Genomic DNA, 25,821 nt, shown 5'->3' with positions numbered 1-25,821 from the left:
TTTCTATATCTAGACTTCTTTAATTACAGAAAATTTCTTATCAGTGGCAAGGTAATCATTCTTTAATTTCACACGCCAGCATAACAGTACTTTTCGTTAAATAATTCTGAGACAGTGAGACATTAAACTCTTCAAATATTTATGGAATCTCTTGTAAATGGAAATTACACCCTTTTCTGACAGCCCATAGTATGCTGATTCAAGCTACTTTTGTTCTAGAAACCTCCATCAGAGGTGTATGCCTTCTTAATGGAGTGGAAGGGGAGAGAAATCACAGTGAGTATTTACTCAATTCATCCCTAAGGTCTACGAATAAGCACTGTAAACCAAACACAACACAGAGGTTCAGATCCTGGGTGAAAATGGATACCAGCACCGAGGCCACACGAAATGGATAGACCTCTGCCCAGCAATGGCCTCATCCTGTACATACAGAGAGGAGGGTTTGCTGTTTCTGGGGCCACACTCAAGAAGTCCACCACCCCGTGTAGTGACTGTTTGCGGCTAACAAAGGGGCCCCAAACCTAAGGGGCCCCATGCAAATGTGCGATTAGAGTGGTGGTCTATACCATCGTTGGGCACAGATGGACATATACATAGGGACATTAGCAGTCTGTACCACACTAGGCTGTGTCAGCTGACATATTAACACATGACCTCAGTGACTTTAAAAGCAGTTTAACCACTGAAAAATTCAGCTGTGGAAACTGTGTTAAGTCTTGTAGGAATGTGTCTCAAAAATAACTGTCTCAGGTTTGGGAATGACATCCTCATTAGAAGGTCCCACCAGCTCTAAAAGTACATTTTACGCTGGTCTGCATGGACGGTGAAGTTCAGTGCAGGTCAAGGGAGTCCCCCGACGAGATGCTGGCAGATCCGGCGGTGGGAAGGGCACAGGGAAAGGGCATCTGAGCAGCAGAGGGCAGTGATGTACTTCAGGGAGGCGTCCTTTGCAGCGCATTCCGCAAACGGACGCACGGACCTGCGTCGACAGCCTTGGGAAATCGTTTACCTTGCTGTCACCCAGTTTCAGCAGAAAAGGGAATGTTACTTTTGTAGTGACATGCGATGCATCCTCCTCGAGTGATATGGGTCTGTTCTTTTAATCAGAGGACAGAGGACACACAAAAAGGCAAGTTCCCACCACCAGATATTGCTGGAATCGCGGCTGTTTCAGATAGAATCTCGGCATTCTGGGAGCCACTTATCAGAGGGAGGCCACAGTCTGACGCCTGGTCACACATCGGTCCCACTCGGTCACCTCATCTTGTTGTGCATGTGCACAGTGATGTTGACTTTGACATCCATCATCCAGTTTGTAGGACCGTCAGCAGACGCACAGACCATGACGAGTGAGTGCTGTCTGATTCCCGTACCATGTTTTTGGACCCTTGATCACTCGTCCAGACCCACACTGTCCTCAAGCACCATCTTCTTGTTCCCACACCTTTGTTTTTTGTCCCACTCTACCAGCGATCGACACGTCTTCACATTTCAAAGGATATGAAATTCCCGTTAAATTCCAAACTCAGACGCTATAGTGTTCATTCGGCTGGTTCTGCCATGAGTACCAGCGTGCTGATATCTAAGATGGTTTCCTAAAGTGCCATTAACCCTCAATTACTCATTATACACTCGATGTACCATGTGCCGCAAGACATTAAAGCAAGGTTAGAGCAGCTTATGTGCACGGGAAAAGTATTTTTGAGAAACACAGTGGGGGAGACTGATCTGTCATGGGCTGGACATCAGGTGAGACTGTGAGACTTAAATCCTTTGGCAGCAAAAATAATATCCCCTGATAGAGTTATAATTCTGTTAATTGTGAAAATTACAAATATATACACATTTCTTAAATATTCCTGCACTCGAAAGTGTCCCCTTAGTCTTCAAGGGAAACGAAGACACAATTTCATTTTATAAAAACAAAGTATTAGGATATTAATTAATGATGGGATCATCTGATAAATATCTCTGTCCTGCATATTTCATATCATAAAAGTATGAATCACTAAGTGTAGCATGACTTACTAAAGAGCTTCCTCCTCACTTATCCATTCCTATATGTCCCAAAACAGGTGAAAGACAACTACACCAAAGAGGAATGTTCTGCCTGTATCTAATCCGAGTTTCGGTTCCATTTGCTAGATAAAATGCGGTGAGTCCTCCGGCAGCTAGATGGAGCTGCGTCGTTTCATAAGTGCCCTGTAAGTGGAGAGACTGTGCAGGCCAGTGGACACGGAGCTGATGGCAGAGCGCCGCTGTAGGCTGCAGACACAGCCGTTGGCGTGGGGGTCGGTGAAGGCCTCACCCTGGCCCATGTAGGCATCGGAGGTGGATAGGTCCCGGGAAATCATCATGGGAATGGAGTACTGCAGCTTCTCCCTGCTCTTGTACCACAGGCAGGAGCACATCGACTGGAAGTGCATGACCTCAGCATAGACATTGCGGAGGCCACGGCCCGACGAGGATGACGGCGGGTCCGGCGCACAGCACGGGAGGCCGGCCCGGCCAGAACGCGACAGCAGCGCCCGGTGCTCGGCGTCCCGCTTCTCATCCTCTGCGTTCATGGTCATGAAGCGCAGCACCACTAGGTTGAGGAAGGCCCCGATGACGGTGAGGCCTGTGAGGATGTAGATGAAGCTGAAGGCGACATATTTGGGGTTGGTCTGCAGGGCGTGGTCTTTCTGCAATGCCACGTAGTCGCCAAAGCCAATGGTGGTGAGCGTGATGAAGCAGTAGTAGTAGGCGTGGAAGAAGCTCCAGTCCTCATAGCGGGAGAAGGCGGCGGCCCCCACACACAACGTGCTGATGCACGAGATGAAGCCGATGGTCACCATGTTGGCCATGGACACCTCCGTCCGCCGCAGACGAAGGCACTTCTTCAGGCGGTGGAGCAGGTACTTGACAAAGGTGTTGATGCGCTCACCCAGACTCTGGAACATGACCAAGGTGAGTGGGATTCCCAGGAGCGCATAGAACATGCAGAAGACCTTCCCACCGTCTGTGCTTGGGGCAGCGTGCCCATACCCTGTGTGACAGACGGGGAAAATGGAGAGGTGGACGTTAACAGATGGTGCCTGATGACTGAGCTCACACTAAGCCTCAGACTGTCTGTCACTAATGAATGAGTTCATACTAAGCCTCCTGCTATCTATCCCTGGTGATGGAGCTCACACTAATCCTCAGACTGTCTGTCCCTGATGACTGACTCACACTAATCCCCCTGCTATCTGTGCCTGATGGCTGAGCTCACACTAATCTTCCTGCTGTCTGTGCCTGATGGCTGAGCTCGCACTAAGCCTCAGACTGTCTGTCACTAATGAATGAGTTCATACTAAGCCTGCCGCTATCTGTCCCTGATGATGGAGCTCACCCTAATCCTTCTACTATCTGTCTCTGATGACTGAACTCACACTAATCCTGCTACTATCTGTGGCTGATGACTGAGCTCACACTAAGGCTCTCTCTCTCTCTCACACAGAAAGTCTCCTGTTCTCGTCTTCCTGCCAACACGCTGAGGACTTTGAGAGATAAGCCAGCTTGGCCAACTAGATCTTTATCAGCATGATCTGTGAGAACGAGCCGCGTGATTCAGTGACAGGCAATCCTTCACAGGCTGAACTGCACTTGAAACACGTCTATTAAAATTATTTACTTCTAATTATCTAAAACATTTTTTATAATCAGAATATAGCCAAGTTTGAATTTTAAATCGGAACAGTTATGTTTTCTTGGACCAAACACTAAATTAAGAATACGAATAGCGGAAAAGTGGTCTTTTTTTTTTAAACCCGGTTGCATAGTTGTCACTGGGAATGGAGGTTCCTCACATGGTAATGCAGGTATAGCTCTGCCAGAACCCAGAGGCTAGAGAATCTGCAAGAAGAAGTTGCTGGAACGGTTTTAACTGCCTGTGTGTCCTTTACAGTTATAAAAATGAATGCCAGCCCAAAGCCCAGTAAAACCATGGAAATCATTCCCAGCTCAGAAGGTTGCAATGACTTAAAGCCACCATCTCTCACACTGTCATGGCCGTGCTGTAAATATCGACCCGGGCCTGGACTAATGATGGAGCCTTAATTAGTACAGTGACGAGCATCACCTTAAAGGACACCCATGTGGCTTCACGTGCCACTCACAGGCAGCCCTGATGAGACTCCATCCCTGGTCTCTGATTGGAGAGCAAACCACCCCCCTGAGGCTCTCAGGGGAACTGCAATATATCACTGCTGCTATTATGTAATGATGGCCTCTCCTCTTTTTCCAGTGATGTCCTGCACTTTCTTTTCATTTTCCTGTCTGAGTTCCTGTCTCCCCCCAAAGCATACATTGACGTGCCACTGGGGGCTCCAAACCCTCCCGAATCAAGAACATGCTGCATTTCCCTCACATCAGCTGCCACATTCTGCCAGCACATGTAATTTTAGGGTACATGGCAATTTAAGAGGTGTGATGTCAGTGCTCTTTAATTGAATGCAGGCTCAGACATGCATCATGTGATCAGCCGGGCACTCAGGAGCCTGACATTTCCTTCCCTGTGTACATAGCCATTTGTAGACAGTCTTATAATGAGCCTGAAAATGTCTGGTGTTGTCTGGTTTTGGTGTTGCTGTAGTCAGTGATGTAATGTTTTTCTTTGTACTATTTGGGATTAGTCAAAAATTAAGCAGACTGGGTAACATCTGTGTTTGCTTGAGGTTGGCTGAATATCACCAAAACATGCAATTTCATTTCTAGTGCATAAAAACAAACAGTGCATCCTTCCACATTCAATGCCTTTTACAGTCCAAATGTCCGACAGATAATACAGACAGACTGCATTACGCAGGGAATTTAACATACTGCTCATCAATCTAAACCGACCTGTGACTCATTACCAATGACATGCTGTTAAGAAGACAGGCTATTTTCTTACTTATTAATCTACCTGCTTGGTAATTATTAATGGCACTGAGCCATCTGATGAATTAGCTCACGCTGACATACGCGTGATTGCATGTAATGAGCAGGACTCTGTGTGACAGTGCTGCTGATCTCATAAAACACGCCGGTCATGGTTGTCATGCGTAAAGTCACTCTGGGATGGCGTTTATTGTCAGCAGGGGCATGTTATAGCAGATCAGATGGAGACAGAGGAAGGGAGAGGCTTTTACCAGCAGGGCGGCGACACCCCTTCCCACATTTCTCAGGATCGTCTCTAGTCCAAATCGCTCCACGCTGGTTTCCTAATTAGACAAACGCGCATTTTTGCGGGATGACAGGAATGCAGGAAGGCTGGATCCACCACCAGTGTCACCTTGTGTTTCTGGGAACGATTTGTGGATCCTGATTCACAGTGCTCTCCCGCTAATGAAACAATTCCCTAAACAAATAGTGCCAAAATAAGGGATTATTCCAGAAAGAGGGCTGTTTCCTCAGTCTGGCTCTGACCATATTTAATTACACAGGCATTCGCTAGATAAGTGTGTCAAACAAAGCCTTGCTCTTAATCTGTTAGACTCATCACGCTCCTATGTAATCCTTAAATATATTTTACTGTCCTTAATTCCAAACACAGACCTATAGGGGGCAATGTGCAGCTCAGTGGGTTAGGATGCTATGATCAAAGAGGTGCCGGATCAAATCCCAAGGTGAGCAGAGTGATTTCACTGTTGGGCCCTCAATTTCACCAGGGAACTGACCCTGCATTTCCAAAAACTTTGGATAAAGGCATCTGCTAAGTAAGTAAAAAACGTTACAGAAAAAAACCCGTAAGAAGGCCGTCATCAGCCTTGGCGTGAGGTCAGGCAGTATTTTTTAGCATTAAAAATTGTGATAATTTTTGCCGATAATTTTACTGATGTGATTTCACGCCTCAGTTTATGATTCATCCAACAGCTGAAATCCCATCAGGCTGAGTGGGATCAGAGGCCCGCAGTGCGTGTGAGGAAATGGTCCTGTACAGGAGTGGCGAAGGGCAACGGCGTCAACGAGGCTCATGGCGGACGGTGACCCGGATTTGCCTTCTGTTGACTGTCACAGGAAAGCTGCTGTGACACAGCTGCACCCACGGATGTTTACAGCCAGACCTGATGGTTAGTGAGGCATGAGCTGAATTCACCATGTGATCATACCTCTCAATGGTCAGATGACTTTAACTAGCTGAAACATCTTGGATATGTGCCCCCGTCAGTTTAACCGTATATTTATCTGTCTGGTTGTTTGTTTGTGTGACTATATTTATCCTGGGGGAATGTTATTATGTGCCACTGTACACCTATATATGTATGGTATGACAATAAAGCCCACTTAATGGTGATTATTATTATTATCCTTATTTTGATTATTATTATTATTATTATTATTATTACTATTATTGCTGTTGTCATCATTGGCTTGCTCTCTGTATGTTTCCCCGTGCTCTTGGAAGAATGTTATCTCGAGCCGCTGTATAGCTGTATCTGGATGGTATGACAATAAAGCCCACTTAATGGTGATTATTATTATTATCCTTATTTTGATTATTATTATTATTATTATTATTATTACTATTATTGCTGTTGTCATCATTGGCTTGCTCTCTGTATGTTTCCCTGTGCTCTTGGAAGAATGTTATCTCAAGCCGCTGTATAGCTGTATCTGGATGGTATGACAATAAAAGCCCACTTGGCTGGACGAAGGAGTCAGACTTGGATCCATTTATCCACATTTCTGGCATTTCCCAGGGGCTCCAAAGTACGTGTCTCTTAATGAATTTTAATCCGTTCCATCATCTGCTGTTAATTCCCTCCTCACCATTACTGGGCCTTTATTGCCGTTCACTCTTTCCGCTAAAAGCCAAACCCCAATTATTCCTCCACCCTAACTGAATTTCTGCAGGTGTTTCCAAGATCGAGCCATATTCCCGATTTCCTAAATTAAACATTTGATATTTCCGGGGGCTCTTGCGCGATTGAAAGAGCATTTCCTGCCCCTTTCGTGGCTAAAGGTCCTCGTGCTCCCTGACGCTCAGCTCACAGCCGATCGTATGATGCCTCGCGCCGACTTTCGCAGTCGCAATTAGCTGAGCTAAAAATGCTTCGAAAGCACTTTGAAGCTCAGCGTGGTGGTGATGGGACCCCCCCACCCAGGATGCCTTGGGAAGCACTCACGCTGCTCTCATCCTCGCTAGATTATCTCCCGTATGTCAGTCTGTGTCGTGAGGCACGCTTCAGTGGAGATGGACCCTTGTCAACAGACAAGCGAGCTGGAATCTGGTTAAGAGCGAAAACTGAACCCGTGCTGAAAACCCAGCTTTTGTGAGTCAGTTCATATTTCTGCCAGAATGAGAGCATCGATAGTCAGAGAAACCCTGGATTTGAGATGGCAGGGCTTTGGATTCATCCATTCAGAGGCGTCTGGAAGGCAGAGGCTTGGGACATCACCGGAAAAACCCGTTTGATGTTGTCACACTTTCACCTTGTAAGCATTTCATGACAAAAGCTAAGAATCTTCAGCTTCAGCTTCAGAGAGGAAAGGGATTACTGGGATATTTCAGGAATAAGAAAAGAAGAATATGATGATTTGAAACAGAGAACCAATACGATGGGACAGAGAAAAGCTTGTAGCTTAAACCGACACTTTACGTAACTGAACCTGGTTATCTACTGAACTGGATGTTTTTACTGAGGGATGTTACTGTAACAGTTCAGCATCACTCACTTTGCCCTAAGGTACAACGGTGCAGTAGGACTTGAATGTTTGAGGTCCCTGATTTTTACCCATAATTCCATCTGTCTCTAACACCCCACTGGTCTTTTCCAAAACCACACCACAGGCTTTGCAGATACGTTAAAGCCGGCAGAGTTGTGATACCGCCATGTTACCTTACATAGCCTGCCGATAAAGATGGAATGATAAACCGCGGTGGGTGCATCCCTGTCAGCACATCAGGAAAGACCGGGATCAGGCCGTGTTTCCCGACAGAGAGGGGAGGGACAGGATCGGGGCATGGAAAGAGTGGCACCTATACCAAGAACAACCTGAACATTGTAAGAAGTGCAGGGATCCATCCTTCCCGAGGCCCCGCCCACCCCGTCACCCGCGGTGTGTGGGGATGCTTTCAGGACAGCTGGGAGATCCACCTGTTTCTTCTCGCCCCTATTTTTCCCTCCCTCCTGCCATTCTTGGCAGCTTAATCGCCACTCCTCCGCCCTGTTTACATTCCAGACACACTTCTTTATGGCGGCCCGGCTCGCTCTTTAAATATTCATTAGTGGCCTGCTGTGAGAGGCACTCGTCCATCTTCCATTGACACCCTCACACTATCGCTGACCTCCTCACTCACAGCGTGTTTTTAGCCGCGAACATGTTTCCCCATTTCACTGTCCTAACAACAGCCCCGGTAACTGTTTACGAAGCAATCAGCTGTTAACTAAACAAAAGAATGACAACGTGAACCGAAGGGCTTCTGGGACCCTTGGCTTAATTTTAACATCGACGAGTATATGAGTATAAGAGAGATCGAAGGTTCCGTGATCTACTAAAAATCATGTTTAATATAAACAAAGGCTTCCTGTGTGGATAGCCATGGGGGAGTGATGGGGGGGAGATGACACAGCATGTACTGATCCAGGATCAGTGTATGCCTGTACTCTAAGGTCTGTGGTACTGTTTGTGGTTGAGCTCTAGCCTGGATCCACCTTGACAGTTTGGATTATATGTTCCATCCAGTGGTTCAACAGCTGGACCTTGAGCTGACAGCCTGTGGTTTCCATGCCTGTTCTCTTCACAGAACCTGCAGCTGCACAACCTTCAGCTCTGTCCTGCGGTCCGATACACCAACAAACCCAACTCAGTCCTCTAATGCTGCGCCTGGTGTGTTCTTCCTTTCTGACAGCTTGGCTAAATCGTCCCGATTATTATTTTACTCAGTGGGCAGAAATAAGAACGATAACTTCATCTGCAACAGGCTGCCTTAAAGCTTCTGGATGCTACTCTTCCTCCCCTGAGATGTTTAGCTGTGCAGTTGCATTTCAGAATAAGACGGTTCCTTCCCTTTCATGGAAGTGTTGGTTTTCTAATTGGGATTGAGGCCTGATGTTTAGATGGTCCTCTGAAAGCACGCAGGCGTGATACCCATGAAGTTTTACATACTACGTCTATTCGCTATTAAGAAATAATATCTCGGATGAAAGCAGCACTAACATGAAACAATGTTAAGTGATAAGCCGGTCTTCGTTTTTGGGGTTTCACCCAGGTTTTCGCAAAAATTACCATCCTTGAACTAAAGACATTGAACAGTATTATAATGTGTTAAATCCATCCATCGTACCCTGGTCAGGGTTGCATGGGGGCCTGGGGCAGCTCAGGGCACAAGGCTGCGGTACACCCTGGACAGGATGACAGTATGTGCTAAATTGTTAATAAAAAATATTGCTAATCTAATTTCCAAAATCCTCACAATTGTAAGTAATAGCAAAGCCAAAACAATGTCACAGAGAAGATGAGTAGTGATGTTTTGTAATTCCCTCTATCAGCCATTGCATGTTATTCATCAATTTATCTAAAAGATATGTCACACAATAAAATACACAAAGACTCCCAGCCATCTGCTGAAAAAAACATCCGCATCCATCTTCCCTCCGGCCATTAAGCTGTCATAATTCACATTGGATACTGAGCTCTCCTGACAAGAAGAGGGGCTTGGTCACATGCTCAGCCTGCCGGCCAATAGCGCGGTGGTTCTCAGCCCTGCACGGCCGTCAGCAGGATGTATGTTTTTTGCAAAAGGAAATTGGAGAACCACGGTCATAAAACTATTAGGGGTATTAAAAGGCCCATAATGGATGTTTTGCTTTGTTTTCCACCCGCTAGGCATCAGTGGAATCATCCACGAGCACAGTGACAACCAAGACCTGGGTTTTACCACGTCGGGGACCAGGGGGGTGGATCCGCGCCAAGAGGAATGGATGAGTTTGTCGTGACTTGGCAGGGGCGTTGGTTTTCTGTGGAGGCTTCATGCAGGAGGTCAGGTGCCTGTATCCACTGAGCCTAGCAATCAAAGAGATAAAAGCAGAAACCGGACCGGACCACGTGTGGAGATCCCCCTACGAGATTCCATACCGAGACACATTCTGTGGCCTATCACAGGAATGAGGAATTTATATGCTGATTCTGGGAAAACTTGCAATCTATTATTTGGGTTGCATTATTAATATAAAGGCATAAAATTGAATATTGACGTGACATTTTTTAATTTTAGAAGCGAATACGATTTCAGAGAAGATCAAACATTTACATTTACTTGTTGCTTCATTTTATTATTACAGCTCAGTTTGACAGCAGTCAGACTCTTTTAAAAACGAATCAGCCGATAGTGTGACAGAGTGACAGAGCACAGGGTAAACACAGATATTAGCATCTAGGTGGCTACAACAGCTACACAGTTTAGAAAAGGGTGGCTTCACTGTGGCGTCACGCTAACGACCTTCTGCTTGGCTCCCAGCTCTCTGCTTGCTGATTTATTTGTGCTTTCGTCATGATACCAGGAACGTGACTATTTTAGAAGCTCTATCATTTATCTCCGCGAAGAAATGTGGCTTGTAACAGTGTAGTGGGCCTGACTCACCCTTCAGAGACTTTTACAACCTGACGGTTACACGCCGGGAGAGTTTGAGCAAAACATGGCGCTTCATTAAGCTCTGTGTCAGTCTCTCCATTCACCTGGAATCGAATGGACTTCACACACACGTTTTTCACACACCTTTACTTACCAAATTTCACTTGTTGTGACAAGAAAAGTGATGTGATTTGATTTGATTTGATTTTGGAATGATTTGCTCATATTTACAGCTGCATTTTACTCTTGCTTGTTACAGGTTTAAATGAAGCTTGGAATGTGCTTCAGTTTTTCCAAAGGCCAAAATCATTTCACACCAGTTTCCCTGCTGGATCGCTGGACTTCCCACACTGGGAAAACATTCCTTGACCATAACTGGCTAATGATTATGGAGGCTGGACTTGGAAAGGTGACTCAGAGTTTTGACGATGCAGCTTTCCATAGTGGATGGCCTGAGTATCTCTTTAGTACAGCAGCGGAGTTGTGAGAAAACATAACCGAACATGCATTTCAGGCTTGCTGACTTCATAATTGCTGTCATTAGGCATGATGAAGATTTTACTGAACACCAGGCTCTCAAACTCCTTTCGGCACCCTGTTGGTACCTCACAGATCTTTGTAGAACCTGATAATGATCTTCGTCTGCCGACACGAGATCCCCGTAATGTTCGTCTCAGCCTGGTGCAGTGACCGGACTCACGCCACCGCAGTGCGATGCTGTTTACGCGCCAGCCCGTGCAGGCTGGGCGTCAGGAAGCGGGCCGCTCTCAGCTGGCATCTGCTACATGAGCCTGGCCTGGCAGAGTTACAGTACGTCTCCATCCCTCTGGAGGGCCGGCCAACTAAGAAGCAGGTGTGCTCTGATTGGACACCTCTTCCCAGGGGTACGGCACTCAGGGGTCATGTCCCAGCTCTATGACAGCATGCATCCAGGCCTCAAGGGCAGTGAATCGCTGACCCGGGGCACTGACAGCAGAGAATTGTTGTGTCTGTGCTTAAGCAGGAAGAGAACAGAAGGCGTGACCTGTACCTCACCTGCATCTGAAGTCCCTGGGCAAAACCCATAATCGCGCCAGTCATGTTGTAATCACATCTGCGAGAGTCAGCCTATTTCATATCAGCCTTTTGCTTTAGTTTGTTGTGTGCTTTTATTTGGTTGCTCAGATACAGGCTTTTTCCACTGGAAGCGGTCGTCGGCTGTCCGGAATCACTTAAAATTCTGGGCAAGGCAGGTGCTCTGGAGTGTCTCTCCCTGGGCGCCAAACCGCCGGGGGCGATTGAGCATACGCTTGTTCTGTCAGAGCATCAGGGTGGGATCCGGAAAACGGACATCTGCCATGTGAGCTCCTGATCCAGATCCTCCTCCCAGATTATCACGCCTCACGTTTCCTTCATGGTGGTTGCAAAAGAAGCATGAACGATTATAGGGAGAAGCTGCGAGCGACACTTTCTTTGAGCGTGTTGGCGGCCATCTTGCCATGCTGCTACAATATGCCTCTGTGTGTCACACAACAAATGTTACCTGCGCCATTAGAAACCATGAAACAGGAATATAACAAATTTTAGCCTCAGGCACTATCACCACGCAGATACATCACCAACACTTCTGACATAAAAAGCTTTTACTGCTTTACCATCACTGGTGCTTCTCTGCATTTTCAGGTCCAACGGTCTGTTGGTGAGAAATTGTCTGTAAAGTAAGTTTCACTATTCGGAGATCCAGAGATGGAGGAAAATTAATCTTAACCACCAGGCTTATGTCAGGATAATACAAATTTATACAGTGGTGATTTCCCAAACCACTTTAGTACCTGAACAGCAGACCATTGTGATATTATATATCTGAGTGATGAGTGCATAGAACATTAGTGATGATGAGTTCAATATTTATACTGAAGTCTCACTATGCGAGGGAACTGCAGGCAACCTGAAGGTTCCCAGAGACACACTAAAGTCCTGCAGGTACTCCAAATGTCACTGGGGATACTCTAAAGTCCTGCAGGTACTCCAAATGTCACTGGGGATACTCTAAAGTCCTGCAGGTACTCCAAATGTCACTGGGGATACTCTAAAGTCCTGCAGGTACTCCAAATGTCACTGGGGATACTCTAAACTCCTGCAGGTACTCTAAATGTCACTGGGGATACTCTAAACTCCTGCTGGTACTTTAAATATCATTGAGGATTCTCTGAACTCCTGCTGGTACTCCAAATCTCACTGGGGATACTCTAAACTCCTGCTGGTACTTTAAATGCCACCAGGGATACTATAAACTTCTTTGGGATAATCTAAACCCCTGCAGATAGTCTAACCTTCCTGGGTATTCTCTGAACTCTTGCAGGTATTCTAAACTTGCACTGTGATACTCTAAAGTCTTTCAGATACTCTAAACTTCCATGGGGGGGTTCTCCCATCACAGTCAGAATTGAACTGCTGCTGCTTAACATCCTTGGAAGGAGCTGGACTTGATTATTCTATCAGGCATCAGATTCATTTAGCTTTTCACACTGAGCTGTCTTCAAGATCATCATTTAAACAGGCAGTCAGTGTACTGGAAGGGGGTTATTTATTTTTCATTAATGGCAGATTTACACTAATGTTCAAAAGTTTGGGGTCACTTAGAAATTTCCCATGTAATAGCTTTTCTTTCTCAGAATAGACTGATGAGTTTCAGAAGAAAGTTCTTTATTTCTGGCCATTCTAGCCATCTTCAATCAAACCCACAATTGCTGATGCTCCAGATACTCAACTAATCTAAAGTAGACTTTTGTTGCTTCTTTAATCTGCACAACAGTTTTCAACAGTGCTAATATAACTTCAAAACGGGATTTCTAATGGCCAAATTTGCCTTTTAAAATGATAACCTTGGATTAGCAAGCACAACGTACCATCAGAACACAGGACTGACGGTTGTTGATAATGGTCTTCTGTACGCCAGTGTAGATATTACATTTAAAATCAGTCATTTCCAGCTACAATAGTCATTTACAACATTAACAATGTCTACACTGTATTACAGATTAACTTGATGTTATTTTAATGGACAAAATCGATTTTTTTCAGAAACAGGGACATTTTTAATTGACCCCAAACTTGAATAATAGTGTATATCAACTATTCTAGGTGGGCATTTATTATATACATTAAGAGCACCCTGTTGCCTACAGAAGTCTTCACGCCATGGATTTAACAGAGTGCTTGAAACTTTCCTTATGTAGTTTTTGCACTTGTGGCTAACTTGTTGGCTTTAACAAGTCCGGCCATTCTCCGCTGACATCCGTTATTAACAAGATGTTTCTTGCCAACCAAACTGCCTCTAACAAGATCATTTTTTATTGCACCATTCTCTGTAATCTCTAGACAGTATTGTATGAAAATCCCATAACTGCAGCTGTTACTGAACTGCTGGAACAACCATATCTGGCATCAACTGTCAGGGTCTGTACCCATCTGTCCCAGTCTTTCATGTCTCCTCCCTGTTTGGCCAGCAGATGTCGCTGGTCATCCTGTTCCTCTTCATAAATCCTTAGTGTGTTTCCAGTTCTCCCCAAACTGCTGCATAGCTCAATGAGCTGAGTGTGTGGTCACTGACCCCTCTGTCATGTATTCAAATTCTGCTTCCTCTGTTTTTGTATTTTGTAGATTTTGTTTCCCTGGTGTTTCATTTGTCTTTCGAGTTCCTGCGTTTCGCGACTTATATTCTGTTTTGTTTTTTTTGCTTTGTTTCTATTTTACCTGCCTTCATTATTTCCCTAATGCTTAGATTCTGTTTCCTTGTTTCTTTGTCAGTTCTTAGTTTCCCTGTTAGCTCCTTGATTTAATTGTTCATTTCACCTGTTGCCCGTTTTGCCAGCCCTTGTTAATTGTTCTCACCTGTCCTGCGTTATCCTTGTTTGCGCTCCGTATTTAAGTTCCTGATCCTGCCCTGCTTCTTGTGGAGTCATTGTTGTTGCAGTTGCTGATGTTCTTGTTGCCTGTGGTTTTGCTAGTTTTGGATTCCCTGCCCGTTCGCTGTGTAACTCTTTGTAAATTATTCTGCTACTTTGTGCCCCTTTTTAGTTTTGACTCCTCGCAGTCCATTGTTTTGTAGTGTCCCTAGTGCTTTCAGTTTCCTGCGAGCCACCAGTGGATCGTCCACCTATTTCCTGCCTGCACCATGCCTCACCTCCGTGCCAGACACTCCCAAGACCGTGACAGAATGATCACAACACATTCGGAATTGCTTGGGTCATCCATATTGCCCATTCTGAAGTTTTGTCAAACACTAGACATCAATACCCAAATAAAAACTGACGGAGCAAAGATCAAAAAAAGATAGAATGAAAACATGGAGGACTATTTATATGGAAGACATCAACAGCGGCAGTGAAGCTCGCCTATAGGGCGCCACATGATGTTCGCCGGGTACAGTTATACCCCATAATGCATAAAGCAAGGTACATCCCAGACAGAATGCCATCATGCCACACGTACTGTCTGTCTTCAGACTGCAAGAGGACAACAGAAAGAGGAAAACACAGAGGCAGACATGGCAGAACATGGAAAACTCCTCACTCAGGCCCAGGACCAGATTCAAAACCCAAACATAAGAGGCTCTGAGACCACAATCCACCACCATGCAGTCGTTCATCATTAGTGATGAAATGTAAGGTAAAATGTCACCCCAAGGACCGATGCGACACGGAACGCTTAGATATGTAGATATGTAGAATATAGACCAAAACATACATTTTAATAACTTATTTGTAAAAGAACAGCCTGGGATATTTTTGAATACTTATTTTCATAAGCCGGCATTCTCACCCCAAAATAGTCTTACCCAGCTGCGTCAATGCACGAAATTACCGCTATAAAAAAAGTACGAATAAACTTTTATGCAGAGTAATTGAAGTAATTTCCTCAAGCCACGCATGCATAACAACTGAAAATAAACAAAGCCCGTTAATCGAGTCGCGTTTGTTGCTTTATTTTCCAGCCAGTGGGACACATTGATTTATTGCGTCCGGTCGTGCCGGGCCGGACCCAGCAGAAACCCGCAGTTCCGCGGCTCGGCTGCCTGACGTGAGAACGGAGGGTTGGCATTCAGCGCAGCTAAGGTTGCCAAAGAGGAACCATGTGAAAGGTCCGCGAGAGTTTATCAAAACCGCCCTGATGCCAAAAGCCACATATGTGAGAACACTTTCCAATTGCTTATTTATTTTTCCCATTCAGCATTCCTTCCATTAACGTGATCCTTCCCAAAGGAATCTAGAGGGACAGGGGAGGGAACTGGTTCTGCGGCTCTCTCCAAGCGTTTTATTTAAATATCTTCCGTTTGCTTTGCATGTGAAGTCTAATAATATTTTCTCTCAATCCAATTCTACCAGTCTGTAAATCACGAAAAGCTTATTTTTAAACTATACAGGGAGACAATTGTCAAATGAGAGACTGTATAGTGTAAAGGTATTGCGCAACGTTTCGCGACAAAACATATGCATGTCATACATAAAATCAAGCACTTTTAGGTATTATTAACTGAAATTATAGTATAATGGCTTACAGATTGACCCTGAGAAGTAAGGAATCTTTAGGGTACATGACGTGCTCTCTGCGAAGGGGCTTTAATAACCGCCCTGATGTAATTATCATTTAGAGCCAGCGGGAATATGCGTGTCTTCCCGCTACAATATTGCTGTCATTGTGGATATCAGTTAAAATGCAGTTAGGTTAAAAGGCATTATTATTATTATTATTATTATTAACATTTGGCCTATTATTATTACTACTAGGCCTACTATTATTATTATAAAGTTCATGAAAATATTTACGGAACTTTTGAAATGATTTCCACTGGAGGAGGCTGACTTTGAGCTGTAAACAATACTCTCGCGTATAATGATTTTCTGGGACGCCCTTTCATTGCAAAACCGGTTGCAGTTTAACTCATACGTCTGTTTTGCGGGATTCGATTTATTCTGCCATTGCTGTATTTTGAGACGTTTATAATCCACCCTGCCTCGGTTCACAGCGGCTCGAGCAAACAGCTCAAAATCCCTCCGTAGTTCACTTTGAAGATGTGTCACGCCACTCGCAGAGTCCCAATGCATCATGTGGAATTGGGATCGTAAACTATAAAATAGGTTGTATTTTAATGAAAATCCCGTTTTACTCATTTATATTACAAATTCCAGGCGGTAATCGCAACATTTCTTAATATCTATAACGGCACATTATATTCGAGGCGTCAACAAGCTGGCTTCACATGTGTCATGGACTAAAATAAACACAGACTTACATGGATGCGCGTCTGGAGCAGCAACCTTGGACTAGATCCACCAAGACCGTCTACAAACGTCTGAAAGCCATCTAATGCCGCTCGAAATATACCATTCAAAATCCGCCAATTCAGCTTTTTAGGACTATTACCAGCCTCTTGCCGTTTAAAACTGATGCCCGGATATCGACAAATCACCAAGCTATTGGTATTGAAGGAAAGTCCATCTACACTGATATGAAACGCGATTTCTGCTTTACACCTGTAGTGTTGAGTAACTTGCGCCGGAGTCTTACCTATTGTGGTGATCACAGTGATTGCAAAATAGAACGAGCCGGCGAATTTCCACTGCACGCCGGCTTTGTGCGGCTTCAGCTGCAGCACCACCCCTTCCAGCTCGTCAAAGTTGACTTTAGTCAGGTTGTATTTACTCATAAGCTCTTCCTTTTTGTCGTCCAGTTTCTTCTTCTGAGTCGTCTCCTTTTTAGATTCCAGCACGTCGAAGACGGCCGCTCCAACCAGCAGGTAAGTGAAAGTGCAGATGATGAGGGCGAGGGTCCGCACGTTTTGCCTCTTCATGATCTGGCTGGCGCTGCTCTCTCCACAAGTTTAAATGCACATCTTGAGGATGGAGAGCTGGGCTGGCTCATGGCTCCGCTGTGCTGTGCCAGACGCTCTTTGATCACTTTATTCCCAAAGCCCACGTTAAGGGGAGCTGTTCCTTCAGCACCACCCCCACGCCGGAGACCCACTGCGCGGCTTCCTTATTTGGCCATTTGTTCTGAGGTGTATTTGCCTCTCTATTATGGCATGTGCACGCGTCCCGTATCGCAGCACACTAATCCTTCCTATTTAGGATGTACAGTTAGCGGGATGCGATGGGCTACGGGGCGCCATATCTCAGAACTTATCAAAATATCTCATCTGCATACAATTAAAGGACAGGGAAAGTCGGAATCAGAGTTAAAATATGTATGGTATACTAAAAGAGCGCTTTGTTTTGAAGTTAACGTAAATATTGTATTGAACTGCATCCACTCTATATATGCTGTTTTCCAAGACAATTTGTAAATGTAGAAGTTTAAATGCAGTCGAATACCAAATTCTGTATCACAGAGAGTATGCAACGTGTCTGTTTTGCAAACTATATGATAACAGGTAACCATTACACTTTAGCTAAAGAAACAACATACAGCATTTGTCACAAACTTGCGGCCGTAGAAGTAAAAATGTCACCAAATCAGAACAATTCACCTTAAATTTGTTTAACCCGTTCTTCCGTGTAATGGATGCGCTTAGATCTTATGCCGGTCCCTTGCCTTGTCGCTTTTATCCCCTGTTATCTCTCTCGTTTTATACCAGACTGTCAGTGCCATTGAACCACTGACCGGGCATATCGCTTCTGTTGTGAGGGCATAGCCTGGGGTAAAAACTGAGTATTTGGCGGGGCTTCTAACACGGCCTGATCGCTGCTTTATTGCCTCGATCCAATAAGTCAACCCCGTGTGCAGCTTAATAGATGCTGATAGCTGGTGGAGAGACTCCAGGGGAATATTTACTACGTATTATTCCCTGTAATTTTTCTTCTTAAACGGCTTCCCTCAGATGACCACAAATGTTCTTACGGATCGGATGATTTCCATCATCCTGCGCGTAATTATGAATTTCGTTAACCTTTTTCGCAATTAGACTACAAGGTGCGAGATTTCACCTTCCGGCGATTTAAGCTATTGTGTTTACTGAAGTAGGAATTATATTTGCATATATTATGGAACTAGACAAGTTAACTTTTTTTTCATTTAGGCCTATAGGATAATATTTAGCATTTATTGTGTGTTATGGTACCCTATATTTTTTACTCTGCGCTTGTTCTTAATGCCAGAGGCGCGTCCGTAATGGCCCTCTGGTAGACTCACTCCGTTGGGGTCCCACTAATCAAAGGTGTCATGAGAGATTTATGAAAATGGAGGCTAGGCGGGGCTAATTCTATTGAAAATGACTGAGAAGTATACAGCTTTTATTATAGCTAATGCATAAATAAAAAAATAAAAAATAAAAAAAAACAGCCCTAGCGACGTCCCTGCCACTCACACGTGTGTGTTATGATCCCCTGGAGCCTGCAGCGGGAGGTCAGAGCCCCGGTGCCGTGACGAACCCCTGGCTGAATACAAAGCCGTCATTAATTCAATTTGGCGGGCCCAAGTGAAGAGCCGCGTCGGGGGTGTCAGCTCGGCTTGGCGCGGAACTACATTTATTTTATTTTAGAGTGCAATGATCTTACTGTGCTTATAATGGGTCTCGGTATAAATAGAAGCATCCAGGAAAGATTGCCCTAATTATAATGTTGCCTTTTAGTCATGTACACAATGTATCTGTAGTATGTATACTTTGCATAAACCAACAAATGCTGTTCGTTTCCCTTGCATTGCCGAGACTTTTTATTATAATGACACGTAATTAATATTTGAATAGCCCCGCTAGATCTGAAGTCGTGTATGATTATAATTAAATCACTATATTCCTTTTCCACCAACTGAAATGATCGTTATTTGCTCCTCGTTGAGAGAGGAAAGTGCATGAAAAAATGAACCCTTTGAGATGAAGATTGGCCTGATTTTCAGACTCACATGTAATCAGAAATATTTGCAGTAGGATGATTATCAGTTGTTCGTATTAAAGGTCTTCAAAAGGTAACAGCTGAACACTCCGTACTTTGGAGGTGCTATTGTTAGACATCCTCATAGTGTGATGGAGGTATAGGCTTAGAAGTTTTAGTTTGATCAGCTGTACCATAGGAGACAAGCAACATGTTCCAGTTAATTGGACGAGCTACGCATGTGAGTGTTTCGTCTTCAAAGTCTCGAGAGGCAGCACTTGGAATCAATTACCTTGGTTTTCCATTTCACCATTGATCACTCCTGGGGTCACAGAGAGCACGTCTCTAATCATGTGGGATGGGAGCTTCACCCATGGTCTTCCACCAGGCGATGCCTGTGTCAGGTTCCTGTCAGATGCATTGTATCCTTTGGCCAGAACTGGATGAGTAGATCAAATTTAACAGTTTTATGCTGTGTTATACAGAAGAAACAGTCTGTGTTCATTTTAACTGTAACTGTGACTTCAATGAATGTCATTACATACACATATGGCCTGTAAGGGTCTCCCTCAATCTGCATTGCCCCATACCTGCATTTATGGAACTGTTTTCCTTCAATATATTTCTATTACTCTCATCCATATTATAGCAATGCAACCAAAATAAACATACCAGTTGAAATGTATAGTTTTTATTTTTTTGTTTTGTTACCTTCTAATATGATATTGCACCTTTATTCTGCTGCTTCAAACTGGGATGGTCTGTTGTCAAAGTCACTTTACCTTCTATTTACCAGACTGTTCTGTTCAAAGCAGCACACGTATTTGAGAAAGCAGACTCAGCTAGTTGCTTGAGCAAGTGGACATTAAGGGTCTTGATCAAGGGCCAGGTGCCACAATTGCTCCACTGACCTCAGGATTTGAATTGATGACCTTTCAATCACAGGCACAGAGTCTAAACTTGCTGAGCCACACACTATTCCTATAATTGTTCCTCCACTCATGGTTAAAACTGTGCTTTATTGACATCTGCTGTAGGGGCAAACAGCGTGGGGGAACTCTGATCTGCGGGGTGGTACTTGACCACATAATTATGGTTTCAAAATGAAATCAACTTCAGCTTCGCTGAAAGATCAGATCTGACAGTTTCATCATTACATACGGTGCATCGCAATCAATATCACAAAGCACTTCTGAGATTTATAGACCATAACACAATTCTCCAATCAAAACAGTCCTGCTATCTCAAAGCCACAAACTTTCCCTTCATATGAATTGCTAATTGCAAATTGAATTCCGTGTCAATATATGTAGATTCACATCTTCGACAAATTCCCTTAACCGTGTCCCTTGACGCAGCTACGTGGACACAAGTGATCCCATGCCCTGAAGGTCTTTCTAATGACTTATGAGGACATGTGACCTGCTGGACATGTGACAGAGGCGTGTGACACTGAAAATATAAAAACAACAAACAAGCAAACAAACACGCTGTGCCAAATGGTCAGGGAAAGGAGGTCTGCATTTTCACAGCATTGGCAAGATAATAAAAACTTTGAAGGTCACAATTGAGATTTGTGTCCATTATTATTTCATTCTACCATATGATATATTTACTAATTTAGATTTTTCTCTTCTAGGCACAATAAACCGTAATTAGCAGAGTTTTAATAGAGAGCTATACAGCTTGGCAACTTAACACACACACACACACACATATATATATATATATATATATATATATATATATATATATATATATACAGAAAATATTTGAGAATTAACAATAAAAGTGATAAAAACAAAGTCTTGTGTGATCATATTACTGGAATGTGAAATAAAATCCTCAGGATCATTTATATTCATCAATTAATTATAGGATTATAATGTATCCTGTAACGGAGAGGAACCACCCCCCCGTTCATGCCAGTGTGAGGCCAAAGCCTAATTTGCCTGCTGGGGGGTCGTTATGTTTGCCACCACTGCTGGGCTCATTACAGCAGCATCACACATCTATCCCAAAGCCACACCCCCCTCAGCACTTTTCTCGGTCCTCATTGTGGGTGTTATTTAATGCACCCGTATTTCAAAGGTCTTATTCCTGGTTTGGTCCTCTTCATTATAGCTTCCTACCTGAAAATTCTGGTATTCGATATGAGCTCTTGGCTTGAACCTTTCTACAAGAATATAATTATTAACTGGTATATTTTGTTAAGACCATCATGAAGTGTTTATCTCATGTGGGAGACGCAAGACGCGTAGGTTTTTAAATATTCAGTTAACATTGGTATAGTAGTACTCCTCCTGCAGGACTTCTACCTTGTGTGAACACAGTTAACAGTCTTATCCTCATCTCATACTGGTGTTACGAGGAGTAGAAACAGAGCTCTGAGTAATGTGATTTACCTGGCAAATTTCAGAGGTTTATGTGGGATTTGCACAAATCAGTCAGACAGACAGTTCAGTGATTAATGACTCACCAGTTGATGGATTTGACTCTCATTCTCTTCTGTTTTTCTCTACTCCCCAAATGACTGTTGTACGGGTCTTTATATAAAAAAGGCCGCCTATAAGGAAAAGGATAAGAATTTCCCATAGGTATGTCCGTTCCTTTGGATTTCAGCAAGGAGACGCCGTGCACCTAATTCGTCTGTATTTTGAAAAGGTTAACAGTTTGTCCCGCGGCTACGATGAAGAGAAGGTTTAATTTTTAAATTAATCTGTGCGTCATAAGGCAGGCTTATCTGAAAGGTTTGCATACACGGAGACGATAGGTGAATAAGGCAAGATCTTCACATGCTGCCTTGCGGAGAATTAAAAAACTGAAAAGCTGACAGAAACGGTTTTTGTGGGGTTATTCCTGGATTAAGATTTCTACTTGGTTTGTCCTTGCTGCTTGTTTTCACCGGAAGTTGTCTCCACACATACATCTATATGCACAAACACACACACGGCAACACATGTTTATTCATTATGTTTATTAAGTTTACACTGTCTAATGGGAAACGCATTTCACGTCAACAGACACCTGGTACAACAGAGCGCATTCCCGTCCCACACGCGTGAGCCCGCACACACGGCCGCGCCGAAAAAAACGGACGGTTGAGCGTCAGCTTGAGGACTCGCGCCCTGCAGGAGCTACAGTGCGCTGTATTATTCATGACACTGAAATGACAGGCTGCCTTATGAAAATCGGTCCACCCGGGTCTGAGCAGCAGGCGGAAATATCTGTGCCACGTTTCGGGAAGCACCTTGATGCGGCAGAGCAGAAAATTCAAATCAGTGTTTAACTTTAGCGCTGCCTAAACAGCTACATGGTGGTGTATAAAAATATTACAAGAATGCTTGGGGGCAGGTGAAAGCTTATTTCACAAAAATTCGTTTGCATTAACATTTGGGACTTGTAGAAACCGCCTTCCGTCAATGCCCCCTACTTCTCTCTGTGGAGGGGGTGTAGACTCTGAAGTCCCCTCCCTCCCCCCTAACGCTTCTTCTGTCTGTCACCCGGAGGCTCGTCCCGGGCCCCTGTTTGCTCCACCGGCTGGTGAAAGGGTTTATAAATCGAAAGGCATTTCCTTACACAATTTCTTCACCTCCTTGTCAGTGTTGTTATCCTGTCAGATAGGGACCTTTGGGCTGAATAGCTGACGTTCAGCCTTGGGGGAGCGTGGGGCCGTTTTTAAAGGCTAGCTCGTTGTCTCCCTCCGGAACCTACTATACACATTGCATGGTAACATCATTATATTTTAAAGCGGAACGGAGAGACAGGTACTGAATGTTTCAAACCCTGTTCTGGGCAAGGGGAGGTCACATGATTGTAGCCGTCCAATCCTGTCAGGGACCAATCAGGGAACAGCGTCAGACCAACCAATCAGGAGTCAGTTATCAGCGAAGTGGCGACAAAACCAGCCTATTCATCCATACAGGACAAAGCGAACGTGTAGGTTAAGATTTAGGGTGTTAATGTTGGTTGTGTGTCAGCTTGTATGATGACAGATGACTGGATTGCCAACTCTGACGCATCTGGCGTGACGCTTTCTGATTCTCACGCACTCGCAAAAAATCTTATGGCAAATCTATATTATTCGATTATAAACCTAAAATTAGCTGCATCAAAAGCGTCTGGGTAGTTTGCAAACCCATAGTGACTATTTACAAGGTAATAGAACTGTTACATACATGTAAATGATTGTGCAGAGTTGTCTCGAATTGAAAATCTCACGAAAACCCAGCCGACCGAAGTCGGCAACACTGAAATGAGCTAAACCAGTGTCCTTTAGGTCCATGAAAAAGACAGAAAAGCACACGACTCGTGCAAAAGACGAGGTTACATGGGTGCAGTAGAAGGAAAAACTCACCTAGTGTGCCCAGCCTTGAAACAGGTTAGTGCTGGTGACCAGGGGCGCTGTAAGGGCGGGTAGGACGATTCCAAGGGCCCCTGAGTGGCAGGGGGCCTAAAAAATGGAAAATAACAAGATTGGTCTGGATATACCTTCATGGGGCCCAAAATCTCTAGCAACGTACCTACTGGTGACTCCCTTTAAGTGATGCATAATTTCGAGAGCCTCACTCTGTCCTAGGGCAATGTTTTTAGTGAGTCACGTTCATAAATAATTTGCATTATGAATCACACAAAAAATCTCATTATAAATCACGCCATCCGTACACAATTAATAATGTTCTTGCAGTTCGTCCGGTATAACCCGGTCCCTGGATAAATATGACTTGTGGATGTTTGAAAGATTCTCCCTGTTGGACAATTTATAACTCCCGAGTATACGACTGAGGTTTGTGAGTTTGGGAGACGCTGTTATATATTTCGCTTTTCCAGCTAGGATTTCTATTCTAGGATCAGTACCATCGTGGGTTTTGTAGACTTGCGCTTTGTTATAGTCTGTTTCTCTGCTTTAAATTTCCACATAAATGACAGTGCGTACATCAAAGATGACAGAAATATATGCCGAGGAAGCATGATTCTGGGTTGGCGTACCACAAAGTAGCAATAGAAATGTCCCTTCTAAGGATATATACTTTAGTATATATATACGCTGGAAATGTTTGAGTCTGTGGGAATGTACGTCCTTCCCACGTTTCCCATGAACCCCAGTCACAGTGGCACCGCTGTGGGAGCCAGTGTGCAACGGAGGCGTCCTTGTCTTGATATAACTTTCTGTGAATAAGACGCAATAATGTTAAAATACATTAAGGTTATGCACGTCATTGACGAGTGCCCAAAAAAAAGATAAGAAAGCCCAGCGGAGCAGATAAATAACCCAGCGGAAGGGTGAAGGTACCTGATGTACTCAACATGTACAGTAATCAGGATCGGAAAACACCCTGAGTTTAAAATACTAAACTAATATTAACATCTTAAATATTTTGTGGCAATATATCCCAGTCAAATAATAAACAATGCGGTTTTACAGGTAGGCCATTTTCCGACTTTGCTCGCAGCGTTTATCATGTTTTACAGATGTAGCCTAACTTGAAGATAAATGTATATGTTATCTTTATATAAGGTACATAGACCGAAGCAGTGAAGTGTGCTGTCTGTGTTTGCCCTGTTACCTGGGCCACTAGAATAAAGGCGGAAAAGTAAAACATTCAACTGCGGAAGGACAATGCCGTTCTGTGGTCGTTTTAACTCATTCATTCATTCATTCATTCATTCATCCATCTATCTTCTGACCGCTTCTTTTGGTCATGGTCGCAACATGGGCACACCAACCCATAATAATCCACTATTTTCGACTGACTGGAGTCTTGCGCAACATAGAGAAAGCATGCAACCTCCACGCAAACAGTGCGGAGGAGGGATTTGCACCGCCGGACCTGGAGGTGTGATGCAACAGCGCTACCCACTGAGCCCTATTCACAACAGTGGGAAACCGCGTGATTACATTAAAGAAATTATATTCCGTCCAATATAGTTCAGACATGTTGAATTATAGCTACAATGATTCAGTGCAATTTATCATTCTGAATATCGAGAAGCATAAAAAGTTCTAACACCGGAGAGTGCAGACGTGCCCAATTTCACTAGGTGGTGCTCGTATTCTTCTGTAGGCCTACGGATTGAAACATTGCGAGCTGTACACTAAGGTTAATTTCACTAAATATTCCACTGAGCAGGTTAAACACGTGGTTTCTTCGTTAAATGTCAGTCAGTTTTTATTAAACTTACCATGATCACCGATAGATATAGAACTTCAGCTGCAGACGGGTCAGCGGGGCCGGAGATCTTGGCTGGCGATCTCTAACACACTTGGTAAAATATTAACACGAATGTGCAAATGTGGGATTCAGCGCTCCTTGCGCAGCTCAGCAGCGAAATAAACGCCCCGGTATCGCGTCAAAGAGCAGGAGGCGGTCCTCGTGTGAGAGCTGAAGG

The 25,821-nt window shown here is 44.1% G+C and overlaps 1 protein-coding gene and 1 long non-coding RNA gene across 10 annotated transcripts; one reads left to right on the top strand and one right to left on the bottom strand.

Annotated features, from left to right (window-relative positions):
- Positions 1-25,750, bottom strand: kcnk3a (potassium channel, subfamily K, member 3a). 9 transcript variants are annotated; one of them, XM_023839402.2, is made up of 6 exons: positions 25,615-25,750; positions 23,789-23,884; positions 21,911-21,997; positions 19,724-19,870; positions 17,132-18,996; positions 1-3,031 (listed from the first exon to the last, which is right to left on the bottom strand). In XM_023839402.2, exons 5-6 carry the CDS (start codon positions 17,412-17,414, stop codon positions 2,175-2,177), a joined length of 1,140 nt encoding a protein of 379 aa, XP_023695170.1. In that variant the 5' UTR covers positions 17,415-18,996; positions 19,724-19,870; positions 21,911-21,997; positions 23,789-23,884; positions 25,615-25,750; the 3' UTR covers positions 1-2,174. The 9 variants fall into 9 exon arrangements, 8 of the variants coding, with proteins under 8 accessions (XP_023695170.1, XP_023695173.1, XP_023695174.1 ...); XM_023839405.2 differs by lacking the exon at positions 17,132-18,996 and adding an exon at positions 9,890-10,014; XM_023839406.2 differs by lacking the exon at positions 17,132-18,996.
- LOC111858035 (uncharacterized) lies at positions 17,313-20,997 on the top strand. The gene is made up of 3 exons (XR_002841496.2): positions 17,313-17,360; positions 19,766-19,853; positions 20,790-20,997. It is a non-coding gene; the product is annotated as an uncharacterized lncRNA (long non-coding RNA).
- Positions 25,751-25,821: the final 71 nt, after the last annotated feature.

The sequence above is a fragment of the Paramormyrops kingsleyae genome, chromosome 19 (genome assembly GCF_048594095.1).
Source record: "Paramormyrops kingsleyae isolate MSU_618 chromosome 19, PKINGS_0.4, whole genome shotgun sequence".
Lineage (NCBI taxonomy): Eukaryota > Metazoa > Chordata > Actinopteri > Osteoglossiformes > Mormyridae > Paramormyrops > Paramormyrops kingsleyae.
This window is presented reverse-complemented; position numbering and strand designations above follow the sequence as displayed.